This window comes from Salvia hispanica, chromosome 6 (assembly GCF_023119035.1).
Source record: "Salvia hispanica cultivar TCC Black 2014 chromosome 6, UniMelb_Shisp_WGS_1.0, whole genome shotgun sequence".
NCBI lineage: Eukaryota > Viridiplantae > Streptophyta > Magnoliopsida > Lamiales > Lamiaceae > Salvia > Salvia hispanica.
In genome coordinates, this window is record NC_062970.1 from 16,141,938 (window position 1) to 16,156,547 (window position 14,610).

General features: G+C 36.3%; 2 protein-coding genes across 2 annotated transcripts; both read left to right on the forward strand.

The window, feature by feature from the left end:
* The first annotated feature begins 4,114 nt into the window (after positions 1-4,114).
* On the forward strand, positions 4,115-5,656 carry LOC125194792 (transcription factor bHLH84-like). Its single transcript, XM_048093014.1, has 5 exons — positions 4,115-4,405; positions 4,471-4,737; positions 5,044-5,109; positions 5,183-5,248; positions 5,567-5,656. The coding sequence occupies exons 1-5, from the start codon at positions 4,115-4,117 to the stop codon at positions 5,654-5,656; spliced, it is 780 nt and encodes a 259-aa protein (XP_047948971.1).
* A 3,957-nt stretch (positions 5,657-9,613) lies between these two features.
* On the forward strand, positions 9,614-14,529 carry LOC125192084 (RNA polymerase I-specific transcription initiation factor RRN3). The gene is made up of 15 exons (XM_048089538.1): positions 9,614-9,890; positions 9,969-10,052; positions 10,140-10,211; positions 10,295-10,366; positions 10,442-10,669; positions 11,297-11,407; positions 11,483-11,596; positions 11,711-11,833; positions 11,918-11,986; positions 12,110-12,213; positions 12,944-13,027; positions 13,129-13,216; positions 13,416-13,535; positions 13,710-13,885; positions 14,014-14,529. The coding sequence occupies exons 1-15, from the start codon at positions 9,804-9,806 to the stop codon at positions 14,273-14,275; spliced, it is 1,794 nt and encodes a 597-aa protein (XP_047945495.1). The 5' UTR covers positions 9,614-9,803; the 3' UTR covers positions 14,276-14,529.
* The last annotated feature ends 81 nt before the right edge of the window (positions 14,530-14,610 follow it).

Below are 14,610 nucleotides of genomic sequence, written 5' to 3' on the forward strand. Positions count from 1 at the left end.
CTAGAGAAAATAAACAAAACTATTAGCATTAGAATATCTAATAGAACATAAACATATTCAAGTCTCAAGAGAAAATTTAACATCATATTTATAGACAGTGATAAAAAAAATGACAAATTTTGCAAGATCAGGATTTGAACCTGAGTTCACTCAGCTACATGTGCATCATCCTTACCAATTGCACCACTATAAACTTTGTTAATTGTTTTGTACATATATAATATATAGGTAAAGTTGGAAAGGGTGAGGGGCCCAGGGGCCCCCCTGGCCCCACCCTAGCTCCGCCCCTGGTTATAATATATAAAAAATATTTGAAATTACAAGCTTCAAATTATATTTCAAATTACAAAAGTTAAAGTAGTCGAAAGAAATGAAATAAAATACAATGACCGTGAGAGATCCAAATGAAAAATAGTACTAAATCAATTAGTGTTTAGAATAAAAGGATAATTTGAATAAATTTATGAAAAATAAGTTTATACTTATAGAGACAAAACGTTAATTCAAGTATTATGTAGTAGCAAAACTTATCAACAAATAATTTTATAATATAATTTATTATTATTATATTCATTTTATTTTGATTTAATAAAATTTAATTTAATTATTAGTATTTTCACTCTTTTGAAGCAATTTGCAATCGTGTTGTTATCGTGCTTAGGTTGTTGTCGTGCTGTTATCGTGTTGGGTCAACCCAAAGTGGTTCGTGTCGGTATCGTGTTCAGGTCGATATCGTGTTGTTATCGTGTTCAGGTCGATATCGTGTTGTTATCGTGTCGGGTCAACCCAAAGTGGTTCGTGTCGTTATCGTGTTCGGGTCGTGTCCGGGTCGTGTTCGGGTTTGAAGGTGGCGGGTTGGGTTCGTGTTCGGGTTTGGGGTTTCCTTAACAGGTCGGGTTCGGGTTTGGCCTTATTGGGTTGGATCGTTATCCGCACGATTTGCCAGTCCTAGTTCTATATATTTTTCGTTCTGTTGGTTTGTAATTAGTTTATTGTTTAAATTGTTTTATGTTATGGCAATTCTTTTGTCTGTCTTATATAGATACCAAACAAAATCGGCATTTTAATGTTTCAAAATGCGAAACTACAAATTAAATCGTTTTAATGTTTCAAAATGCGAAACTAAAGAAGTTCATCTAGCCGTGAATGCGATGCTACGTTAAATAGGCATTTTTTTGGGTAAGAATAATCAAAGTTTTCTAAATATCTAATACGATATACAGTATATATTTTAATTATATTGTCAACAAGTCCCATATGAAAGATTAAAGAAGGTTTAAGTGAATTACTCCCTCCGTCCCCGATTAAGAGTCACACATTTCCATTTCGGTCTGTCCCAAATTAAGAGTCACACTTCATTTTTATCATAAATGGTAGTAGATCTCACATTCCACTAACTCACTTCACTCACATTTTATTATAAAATTAATATAAAAAAGTGGACCCCACATTCCACTAACTTTTTCAACCAACTTTTCTTTACATTTCTTAAAATCCGTGCCAGGTCAAACTGTGACTGCTAATGGAGGACGGAGGGAGTATGTAGGAAGGAACACAATCAATTCGAGTTTTTACATTTATATTGGTCAAATCGGATATGGAATTAATTTGATTTTTTCCCCATTTATCGTGTAAGTCAATTCGCTTTTGTCCAAACTATTTTAGTACTATTTGATATTGCGCATGTCAACTAGTATTTATTTTTGACATCAAATGTCAACTATTTTAAAATTAATAAAACAGCATATTCCTAAAAACAGTATATTCCTCTGTTTATATAGTCGTTTTATTTCATGCCTTAGTGGTGGAGACATTGGAATAAATACATTTAAAAAAGCGAAGCGAGAGTATAGCAGAACAAGCAAGGACTCCTACTAGTATATTTTTTTTGGACCCAAGTTTTACTCCTTTTCTACTCTCAGCTACACTACATAATTTCTAATAGTTTCTACTACATGAAATATATGTACCAATCAAATCATGATTGTTATATTAACATATTTTATAGAAGTGGATAGAGAATCAAACTTATATATAATGAACATCCTAATTGAACCTTCTCTGTGCCACTTAGAATAAGTAAAACTTATCTATAAAAGAGAGACGAGTTGTTAACATTGACATTTAAAGGTGTCAAAGATAAATTTTTTTTATCAAGATTAAATGTCCTAAGTTGGAGGTTGAGCTCTGACCCGAACTATTTATTGGAGATGAATCATTTTATTAAAGGATCATCAAAGATTCGTTGGTCCTATTTAGCAACACAATTAATTTGATACGTTTTGCTAATTATTTAACTCCATTTACATAAATAAGTAGTATAATACTATTTCCCTAATATTTTCATTGAGATCACTGATTCCGTCATTTCTTTGGTTTTTAATTGTTTGACTTCTATTTGCCAAATGATAAAATAATATTTAATGTCCATCATCAATTTTTGTAATATGTCTGCAGATTGCATAATTCAAGTATATCTAATTAACATTTCATCTCATATCATTTGAAAGTTAATAATCATATATGAACATATGATAAAAGAGTCGAATAACCAGATAGATCACATCATTATAAAATTAAAAATCGTGTGGCCGATTTGGCTTTGAATTTTGACATTTTTATACCTCAAATTGGAAATGGCATTAATTAATGGATTAAATAAATTGTTTCTTATTATTTGCTATCACAAATCGTGTGGCCGATTTGGTATTGTCAAAATTATGTTAGTATTTGAAATCGTAAATGTCAACCATTTTTTAATTAACAAATTAGTATTTCAGTTCCCTCTGTATATATGCAGCTCTGTTTTTTTTTTCATGCCCTAGTGGTTGAAATAGTATAGGGACAAAAATAAAAGCCAAAAACAAGCCATGCACGTTATTCTGTTATTTATCGCTTGACTTTAATCTAATTTCTCAAATTAGCTGTCAAATTCTTATAAAGATTAATGTAAGATAATTATACAGTAATAATATTATACAAAAGTGAATGATATGCAATTATGCAACTATTGTAGTAACTGCAAAACGAAGACTCAAAACATTCAGGTTTTAACAATATAAAATTTATATCGTAACACATTTAAGTAGCCCGCATGATCAGAACATAGGATACCATTCATTAATTACGTATAACATATTTAAACAGAAAAGGAAGCTTATTTAGATTATTCGACCAATCAATAAGAAATCTATATAACAAATATTAAAGTAGGGATATTTAATTAGGTCAGAGTCATGGCAACGCGGCAATTAGAGTTTGTTGTTAAAACAGTTTATTAAATATATTGTGTCAATTATCATCTTTGACTTTAGTTAATTGAATTATGTATCTGGTGTAAAATATGATACTGCATTAACATACGAAAAACATGAACTTAAATATCCTGATGTGTAAGAGTGTAATGGAATTGAAATTGTGTTATATTTGGAATTTTATGAAATTGAATTAGAAGTTATAATAATTAATTGAGTTCCAAATTCTTTGATTAGTATACTACTTGATATAAATAAAAAAAAACTAACCAAAATTTGACATTAATTTTAATTGAATTACTGTTTTTATGCAAATGCGTCTATAGTTACATTTTTCACCCATGCGTGCAACGTAAAATTGCATGTTTTGAATACTTTGCTCAATAAGCCGTGATTCTTTTGTTTGATTAAACTTTAAATAGTACACATCATTGGTTAAATTAAAAGAGCCCATCATTGGAGATATGGAAGAAAATTGGTTCCTCAACCTTATTTTGATTATTAATTATGCTAAATACTGCTAAATATTTAGTGCTACTAAAACCAAGTAACTAATTTTAGTTCTTGTGCCAATTCTTACCATTTACCACAATTGTTACCCATCTTAGTTATTCATTTAATTGAATAAGACTGCATCACCCAATTGCTTGAATGAATCCTCTGAGTTGTCACATTATTTATTTCTTCAATTCATTTTTCATCTTCTTATAAACTTCTTGTATGCCACATATATACCTTACCAATAATTGGGTAGCTAGGAGTATAAATAGGTCGTCAAGTTTGTGATCAAAGCAAGTTGATATACTCCATATAACTGATATTCATTCTAGAATATGGAAGACTTTTTTGAAAAAAAGAATATGGAAGACTTTGGAGAAATTCCTCAAGGAGAATGGGGTGGAATAATGAGTTCACAAGAGGAGGCTGAGTTCATGGCACAGTTACTAGGCAACTGCGACGACTCTACTAACTCATTCATGTATTCATCAATGTCTTCACTTAGTGGCTTTGATCATCTCCCATTTCCCACTGATCTCTCTCATCATCCTCCTCTTCCTAACAACAATTTCACCACAATGGATTCTTGTACTGTGCAAAGGGAAGAAGATTCGAAGAAAAGATGTCTGATTCCTTGTCGAGTAAGTGCTCAGGTTTTGCTATGACTGATGAGATCATACTAGTATTTTTGTTTTATTTAAATTTGATGCAATGGCAGATTCCAATAAGCAACCAGAGAATCATGAAATGCAGCAAGTGTGGAAAGGTTGACAACAGCGACGAAGATCGTAACAACAGTGCAGCGCTTCACCTTCACAGGCAGAAGATGTCAAGATCAAGCAGCTGCTGTTTGGAAGATAAGTCGAATGAGCTGATAGGAATAACATCGTGCTCGAGCTCCAACGGAAGACGGCCCCCCAACCCGAACGCTAGAACACGTGCGAGTAGGGGTTCTGCAACCGATCCACAAAGCCTCTATGCAAGGGTAATCATAACCACGTACAAAGAGATATATAGTTGTAATTATTGATTTTATTTACGTGTCTAATTTTGAGCTTGTGTTACTTCAAAATTCATGTTTAGATCGATATGAATATTGGAAAGTGAAATCAACTTATAAACTTGGATTGAGAGAATATATGAAGGCCTTATGTTTTGGCTATATATCATATTGTAAATTTTTTGTGTTATGTAATTATTTGTAGCAAAATTCACAGCCACAAGAAAAAATACGGAGTATTAGATATATTAGTGCATATTAGCTAACATAGAGTTTGATTGACTCGTGCAGAAAAGAAGAGAAAGAATCAACGAGAGGCTCAGGATCTTGCAAACCCTTGTCCCAAATGGAACTAAAGTAAGAACTGAAAAATATATTCTTCATTTTCAAGGAAATTACTCTAAAAAGAAAATTCTCATTTATATTGTAGGTTGACATTAGCACAATGCTAGAAGAGGCAGTTGAGTATGTGAAGTTCTTGCAACTCCAGATTAAGGTATTGTCAAATTCCTAATTCTGATATTCCTTCCGTCCCATAAGAATATGCGCTCTTTCCTTTTAGTCTGTCCCACAAGAATATGCACTTTCTAATTTTGGAGAGTCATTTCTCTCTAATGAGGTGAGACACATTCTCAACTTACAATACTTTAATTGTCTTTTCTCTCTACCTCTCTCTTACTTTACCAATTTTATATTAAAACTTGTGTCCATCCTAAAGTGCATATTCTTTGGGACGGAGGGAGTATAGGAGTCTTGTCAATTTAAAAAGACGATTTTTGTTTTGATTTCTAGCATTTAATCATTTTTTATGCAGATGTTGAGCTCTGATGATCTATGGATGTATGCTCCGATTGCCTACAACGGCATGGACATTGGACTCGATTTCAGATCACAATCTTTGTGAATAAATACCATACTTAGAATTTGCTGAATGAGACATTGTTTTCATTATCATTATTACAATTATTATTATTTTTAAACTTGGGATTATTTGCATTTGTATAGTTAAATGTGACACACTTTTTGTGTTAAATTGTTATTCCACTTTATTGCAATTAAGGTTCAGTTTTTGTTCTTTTAATTATTTTATGTGATTTATTTTGCATTTTAAATATGCAATTAATTAGTTTAATTAAAATAAAACTAATTAATCATATAATCAATCAAATAGAATCAATCATTTTTATTTTGCCAAGTGTTCCAAGTTGTTCTCCAATAAAGAGAACGTTCACACGTATTAAAATTTAACCTATCATGATTTCTATCCTAAACGCTAAACCTAGTGCTTGATGATTATGTGTGAATTTATAATTTGACTAAAGGAACTTTTTTATCCTAAATATATGGAGATTTTATGATTTTGGTTCAAAATATTATCTTTTGAATTATTCGGTCCTTCACAAATATAAATGGGTCACATTTAGTCCGAATTGGACAGAAATTGTTAAATTTAACGGTCAACGAATATTAATAGAATTTTGACTGGATTAAGTTAATAATTAAATTAATATTAAGTTAAAAATTACACAGAATAATTAATCTGCAACTTCATTATATGACAATGAATTCCCTCCGCTGTAGCTCTGATCTTCATCCGCATTGACCTGAAAATCAGTGCAATTTGCAAAAGGATGAAAAGGAAATGGTAAATCCGTGAGCATTGAATTAAGAAGCAAGTTGTTGTTTATAGTATACTTGATTTCGTTGTTGCTATTCTGAAATTAAAGGAATAACTAGAGTGAAATCGCGATGAGAAGAGGCAGAAATTTGGAGTGAGTTTTCAATTGAGCGGAATTGTAATTGCCGGTGTACTTGATTTCGCTGTTGCTATTCTGAAATTAAAGGAATAATAAGAGTGAAATCGCAATGAGAAGAGGCAGAAATTTGGAGTGAGTTTTCAATTGAGTGGAATTGTAATCGTCGGTGTACTTGATTTTGTTGTTGCTATTCTGAAATTAAAGGAATAATAAGAGTGAAATCGCAATGAGAAGAGGCAGAAATTTGGAGTGAGTTTTCAATTGAGCGGAATTGTTTGGACAACGGCGGATTATAGTAATAGAAGGGGAAATACGACATAATTGGATTCGGCGGCGTTGGAGTGGGGTAATCGACGGAGCTAGGGTTTGGCGGTGGATAGTATGCACTGCCACTGAAAGGTGGTGGATAGTAAGAGGTTTGCGTAGGTGGAGGTGGCGGATAGTAGTAGACGCCTCCACCGCAGGGCGGCGAAGGCGGAGGGGGACAATTGACACCGTATGGCGGCGGCGGAGGAGAGGGGACCGGCTCCGACAGAGGAGGAGAGAAGATTGGTTATTAACTTAATTATTAATTTAATCCGCTCAGAATTCAATTAATATTCGTTGACCGTTAAATTTAACCATTTCTATCCAACTCGGACTAAATGTGATCCGTTTTTATTTGTGAGGGACCGAATAATTCAAAAGATAATGTTTTGGACCAAAATAATAAAATCTTCATGTGTAGGACCAAAAATGGCCTTTATTCTTATAATTTTAAGGGCTAGGACTATCACCATCTTTGAAAAATAGAAACTTCTGAAATGATACAAATTTTAATACTCACTCCGTCCGCAAATAGGAGTCCTGTTTTTCCATTTTGGTCCGTCCACGAATAGGAGTCCCGGTTCATAATTACCATAAATGGTAAAGAGGCCCCACATTCCACCAACCCATTCCACTCACATATCATTTAAAACTAATATATACAAGTGGGACCCATATTCCACTAACTTTCTTCCACTCACTTTTCTTAACATTTCTTAAAACCCGCACCGATAAGAAATGGGACTCCTATTGTTGGACGGAGGGAGTACTATATAGTAATTAATAAAGTAAAATGACTAAATTAGTAAGTACATATTAAGAGAAAAATGGATAATTGGAGTAGTAGTAAAGAGAAAGAGAAAAAAGTGGTGAAGACTAGTTAGTGGATTTTAGGGTGTCTCCGGCGGCGCACCTCCCACTCGCCCTTCCCATGCCACGTCAGCACTAGCCCCTCCAATTCTACTGCCACATTACTAGCCCTTCCCACTGCACTAGCCCTTCCCACTCGCCCCTCCCACTAGCCCTTCCCACAATTAAATTAATTCACAATTAAAATTTAAATTCACGGAAATAAAATTCGACACGAATACGAACGGGAAATACGAAAATTACATTAAACAAAATTACATAATTAAAAAAAAAACATAGTTTAAAAATAAAATTACATAATCCCCTCGGCTTTCACTCCTCCTCCTCGTCCTCGTCCCCGTCGCCCGTGCCGCTGCCACCTCCGACGTCCCCGCCCCCGATCTCGACGCCATCATCATCAATGGGTGGCATCCCTAAATCGCGCCGACATCGGTCGACCATCTCCTTGCACAACCTTCTCAAGACTGGATCGTGCGTGTTATACCACTTCAAAGTGATCTGCATCAGGGTCTTCGTTTGCTGCATTCGGGCGAGGCTGTCGTCATCTTCTCCTCCTGGGACCTCCGATTCGACCTCGTAGGACCCGCTGCCGCTTCCCCTCGCCATCCGCTGCGCAGCTGTTGCCCCATCGGGTGACGACGACGGCGAGTGTGCTGTTCGCGGTAGCGGGGCCACTTCCCCTGGCTTCGGGGAGCTCGTGCGGAACCAAGCAACTTCTTCAGCTTGTACTCAGGAAGAGTTGATCTTCGTCTCCGCTTCCGGCCCGATTCGACACCCACGCAAACTTTTGCGAATCCTTGACCACGAGAAAGGCCTCCCACTGGTCAAACTCTTTGATCCTCAAGTCTTTGCTGGGGTACTGGGCTAAGGATTGTCTCCGCACATCATCCTCAGACATGCCGCTGCTTACCATGCGAATATTGTTTTGGTAGATTGCGGCAAAACGATTGAGCTTAGGCCTCAACCGGAGCCACTGTTTCCGGCATTGCTCGGGGATGCGAGGCTTCGCCCCAGGCGGTTTGTTGGGCGCAGTAGGCGGCACCGATGCGATGCCACATTCGGTCAACATACTGGTTCGCTCCGGTGTAGGGATCCTCTACAACACCGACCCATGCCTTCGCAAGCGTGACATTTTCCCACACGGTCCAGATCGTCCTCCGCTCAGTCTCATCCACACCCTCCTCCCTCCCATCCCCGTGTGTGAGGAAGAGCTCGGGACTTTGCCCCTTGCCCCTACCCCCGCTCCTGGCCGTGGCCTTGCTTCCCGCCATCTGGGGATTCATCGCCGCAAAATTTCCCTCCGCGCCGATGGGAATCGATGGTGTGTTCCCTCCGCTCGTGGTGGGGGAGTTTCTATTGTACTCCATTGTAGTAGAAATGAAATTTGGTAGAGAGAAAACTTGTTAACACAAGTGGTGTGAATGAAATGAAGTTGGGGGAGCCCTATTTATAGAGTTTATTATTTATTAATAAAATAAAATAAAATATTAAAATGTCGATCGTCCGAGTGGGACGGGCGACCTTCGCCACAGTGGCGCCCGTCCCACTCGCCCGTCGACGGGAGGGGCGAGCCCATCGCAGGGGCACTCGGGAAGGGCGTGAGCGCCCTTCCCGCCCACAATGGCGCCCGTCCGGTCGGACGTCGCTGACGGGCAAGTGGGAAGAGCGCCGTTGGAGACACCCTTAGAATCCCCTTCCTAAAAGGAGTATTAATGATTAAAATAATATAATTATGAAAAAATAGTATAGAATAAGAATTATATGAAAAAATATCTGTTTAAATTAAATTGCATATATTTTATTACAGAATTATTTTAGTAAACCAATAAAAACGGTTACTTATATACAGGAGTGCTATAATAAAGAGAAGTACGAATCCAAAAATATTTAATACGGAGAGTATATATATAATAAAATTGGCAGTTTATTAGAGATTGGAACCCTAACCAGCGCCTCCCTTTCTCCTCCACCGATTCTCCATTCACGACGGTATATTGAGGCAGCTACTAGCGTCGGTTGTAGCTGCTCTGCACCCAACATTAACTCCGTCCTATGCTCTGAGCTTCTACCAACTTAGGAGAAGATTAATTAGGTCGCTCTCTTCAAATTCAGATTTCAATGGGCGCGCCTGACATGGATGAACTCACTTTCACTGATTCTCAGCTCCACTATTATGTTAAGGATGCGCTCAAATCTGCTATTCAGGTAATTAGCCATTTTATCAATCATTATTAGCTCCTATGGATCAACTTCTGCTTACTTTTTTTTTGTCCTGATTTCAAGGGTGACTGCGACTTTTACAACCAGCTTGTGGCAGTGATGCATCGTAAAGAGCGTCTTTCTGCTGCAGACATCGCCCTTCTTGTGGTATGTTGTGGCTTTTCGCTACTAAATTTATCACTACTTTATCCAGTTATTTGCTTAATCTTGATTTTTTGTGTTCTAACTTTGCAGACGTGTTTGAAAGCTTTGACCGGAGCAGTATCTTGTATAGATGTCAAGCATCATAAGTCCCTACTTGCTGCAGTTAGTAACAAGCCATTTCACTGAATTTGTTACTGATTTCATTATTTCCATTTTTGTTTTAAGCCTTTTTTTTTACATCACAGATATTTAGAATGAGTCTGTGGGATTATGGAACTGATGTTATGGATGCATTGACTGAATTGCTGGTTGCCTTGGTATGTACTGCTATATTTTATGCTCCTTATTTATTGATTCGATGTCCCCTCCTCTCCTTAACCTTGGTTATACAGGCTTCATCAAATGGGAAACATGTTAATTTGTGCCTGGAGATGCTTGTAAGCAATTTCGTGCCTCCATCTGCATACTTTGACAAACACAGAGGTCCATCTAAAAAGAGCGAAGTTCTTGATCGTGTTCATTCAACTTTAGTTGACATTGCAAATTTAGTTCCTCTTTCACCGGTGATACTCGAGAAGTTAGTAAGAGATAAAATGCCCCATGTATACGTAAAAGAACAGGTAAGATCATATCTTGGGGTTTTTGGTTCTTTTTAAAAAATTGGTATGTTAAGTGTGCATATTATTCTTCTTCTTCAGTACAACTTATAAAAGATTGGAACCATTCGAGGTAATTCAAAATCCTCAAATGGTTTTGTTTCTCTACTTATCAGTACCACGTGTTCAGTTCCTTTCAGAAGTGTACTTTTTCCATTCATATGGTGTTTTACAATGCTGTGATTGGTCAATAATATCATAGAAGCCCATTTCCGCTCCTCTTGGGTTGGCTCTGCCATTATGTGCCTCTTTGCGATAAGGCATGAGAAGTCTCTTATGTAATTTACGGACCCTATGAGTGTAGTTGTGACTTGTGCTTATACTGTATTCTCAATATGAATTATATACCATCATCACGAGGATTATGTTTTGTCAGAAAGCTTTGCATAACACATAAGATGCATTGTTTTTCAAGCAAGAGATGTTTAGTATTCTCTATCTTGTGCGTGCATTATAAGATTACTACTCCATTACTCTTCTTTTAGCATGCAATAAAACTGTCTTCTTCAAACTTTAGATCTAAAAGGTTAAAGGTGCATGATTTAAATTTTAATATGGAACTTGTTTTGATGTTACTCATTATCTGTGCAGCCCATTGTGATGTATGTGGAGAATATGCTGAGATTGGAGAGCGGTGCTATGGGTGAACTTGTTGGAAGCATGGCTCTGATTGTGTTAATGAATAAACTAATAGAATTGGATGTAAGTTACTATTAGAGTTTGTATTTGTCAAGACTTTTATGCATCATGTCCAGGTTTCATATTCTTGTCTTGTAGGTGGAAATTCCATGGAATGATATTTTGGAGGATAACTTCCAAAAGGATGTCTTTGATTTTGAACTAGAAGACCTTGCGGGACCTGCAGATAATTTCAATCAAGAAAACAAAGACGTGTGTTATATGTTTACCTATAGTTATTTCATAAGATTAAATAAAGAGTAAAGCTTGCTAGTTTAGGGATTTTCGTCTTCATCTTGTATTTGGTAACACAACTTATTTTTCCAGGATACTAGAGAAGCGTCAATGCAAAGGTTTTTTACGGGAAACCATGCTGAAAAGTTAGATAGTTTGATGGTGCTTACTTTTGAACACCTTCAATGCTGTTATGAGACCGGTCGTCTGGTTCAGGTAAAATGTTCATTCTGCCTTTTGTTCTGGTTTGTGATGTACTTGTGAGTCTCTTGATTTGCTTATGTTCTAATGGTGCTTTAGGTTTTTGAGATCCTCCTCCAATCGTTTCGGTTAACAGTTTTGACTGCGTACAAATCAAAATTTGCTCAGGTATTGTGACATTTGTATTTGTGCAAAAGAATAGATGTGTTTTTACTCTTTTTATTGCTTGGTGTGACATTTTTCTTCTCTCACTTTTACTAACTGGCATGTTATTCCCACCTGTTTTTGTAGTTTGTCATGTTCTATGCTTGCTCACTGGATCCTGAAAACTGTGGAAAGTTATTTGCCGAAGCACTTGCAGATATCTTTGTGAATGGCGTCCATCCTGAATGGAGGTAAATACACAAGGATTTTGTAAGGTTTAATTTGTAACTCTTTGTGCTGTATATTTTTAGTTAGAGATTGATTTTTTGTATATACTCCCCCCATCCACAATAAATTGTCCCATTTGTGGACGGCATGGGTTTTAATGAGAAATTGGTAAAGTAAGAGAGAGAAGGAGAAAAAGTGGGTATACCGGTAAAGTGAGAGAGAGAGAGAGGGTAAAGTAGGAGAGAAGGGAGAAAAAGTGGGTAAGAGAGAAGCTTTCCATTTTTAGAATTGAGAATATTTTTTGTGGACATCTCAAAATAGCAAAATGGGACTATTTTTCGTGGGCGGAGGGAGTTTTTTTTTTTTTTTTTTTTTTTTTTTTTTTTTTTTTTTTGGGGGGGGGTTCTACTTTCTTCATCTTGTTAAGATACTAAGCTTTCATGAATTTTATGCTGCTTTTGTTAGTTTCTGCATGGTAATTATTCTTTTCCCTAGTTTCATAGCAAAATCATGTACTAATTTAAACTGCCCTGAACTATATTAGTCTTGCGACTGCTTTATTCTAAGTGTTCAGTTTTCCCAGAGGTAATAATTGTTGCAATTTCTACTGCCAACTATGGGATGGCTGGAATATATTCCCCCTTCACCTTCTTTACTTCTTTTTTTGTGATTTGTCTGTTCCATGTTTAGCACGTTTGTCCAATCACTTTGCTGAAGATCTTTACTGAATTAACTGTATTACTTGTGTTGCAGAATGAGTGCTGTGGCATACCTTGCAAGTTATCTGGCTCGTGCCAAATTTCTTCCTGTCCCTTTGATTGCTACAATGCTGGAACGGTTGTTCTGCATCTCATTTTGTTGATATTCAACTAAAATTAAGAAGAATGTACTGAAAACAGTTCATCTTTATTTATCGGTGTTATTATTTCATGTTTCAGTGTAGTGGACTGGTGTTCCAAATATTGCAAAAACCGGGGCAGTGACATTAATCCAAAAGCTCATAAAGTATTCTATGCTGGATGCCAGGTATGATGATGCATGTATTTTTTTTCTCATTTATTTATGAACTCTTCTTTATAGGTTTGTCATTTATTGACAACTGATTATGTTTTCATAGGCTACGCGTCAGTTCTTGTTCAGTTATTCCTACCGCTTATTGTTTCACTTATTTTGCCATACAATGTGCCAGTAGGACCTTTATTAATGATCAGATACTGTTCCACAGGCCACGATGTATGTGCTTTGTTTCCGCATGAAACAAATTCTTGCTATTCCTCGGCTGAAGTCCCAACTAAAGCTCATGCAGATTGATGATATCCTTGGGCATCCTTTGAAACCACTTCAGGTTAAAAGTTGCATTTTCTTAGTTGTTTAAATACTCTGCCAATTTGTATGAATTTATTCCCTTTGGGGATGAAGGGTTTTGTATAGAAAATTTATTTCGATCCATCTATTCTGCATCTATTCTTTTTCATGAGTTTCGTGACTTTAGTTTTTCACACTTATGTTTCCCGTATAGGTATGCCTGCCATCAATTGTAGATGAATTTCTACGGCAGGCGAAAGAAAATCGTGTATGTTTTCTTCCTGAAAACCAAGATTTCCTGGAATCAGAACATTCTACTGTATTTGGTGGGATAGAAAAACTGGGAATGTTTTTCCCGTTTGATCCTATCCTATTGGAAAATTGTGACAGGTACGTTCCTGTCTTATTTGATTCTTTTTTCCCCTTCTTGCTCTACAAATATGGCTATATATTTTGAGGAAATACTGCTTATGAGCATGTTGAACTAGGGAGTTTATTTTCTTTGTATTGGTTTGTAGATACGTCCGACCAAATTATGTTTACTGGTCAATGGTGAGAAGTAGTTATGATGAGGAAGGCACTAGTGATGAAGATGTTGCTGATGCCTATGATCGTGAAGATGGAATGAGTATTCCAGATGAGGAAGATTTTGATGATGATGCTGATGAGTTTAGTCCTGGTTTTGAAAAGATGTCAATTACCCCTAGGGATTCAAGTCACAGATTTGGGGGCCGAATGCCCTCGAAGATCAGACCTTCAATGAGTCCTGAGTCGTTGTGATTCAGCTCTGCTCTGAGCTCCTTCTCAAACAACACCATAATGTTTTTGTTATCTAGTGTAGGCAATATATTAATGGTGCTTGGTATATTAATCCACTATTGATGAATGTAACGTCTTCAAACAATTATTGGTAGTCCATGTCTCTCTCTTTCATGTCTGTTTTTAGGAACTGGATGGACATGAGCGAAATATGTTGAATGTGTATGAATTATTCACATTTTAGTATATTCAAATATTAGCATAATTGTAATCAATCAGCCTGCATTATTTTATGCTACTACTATTATTTTGTTCACAAAGATTACTGGATTCGGCCGATTTTGTGCACAAGTCAG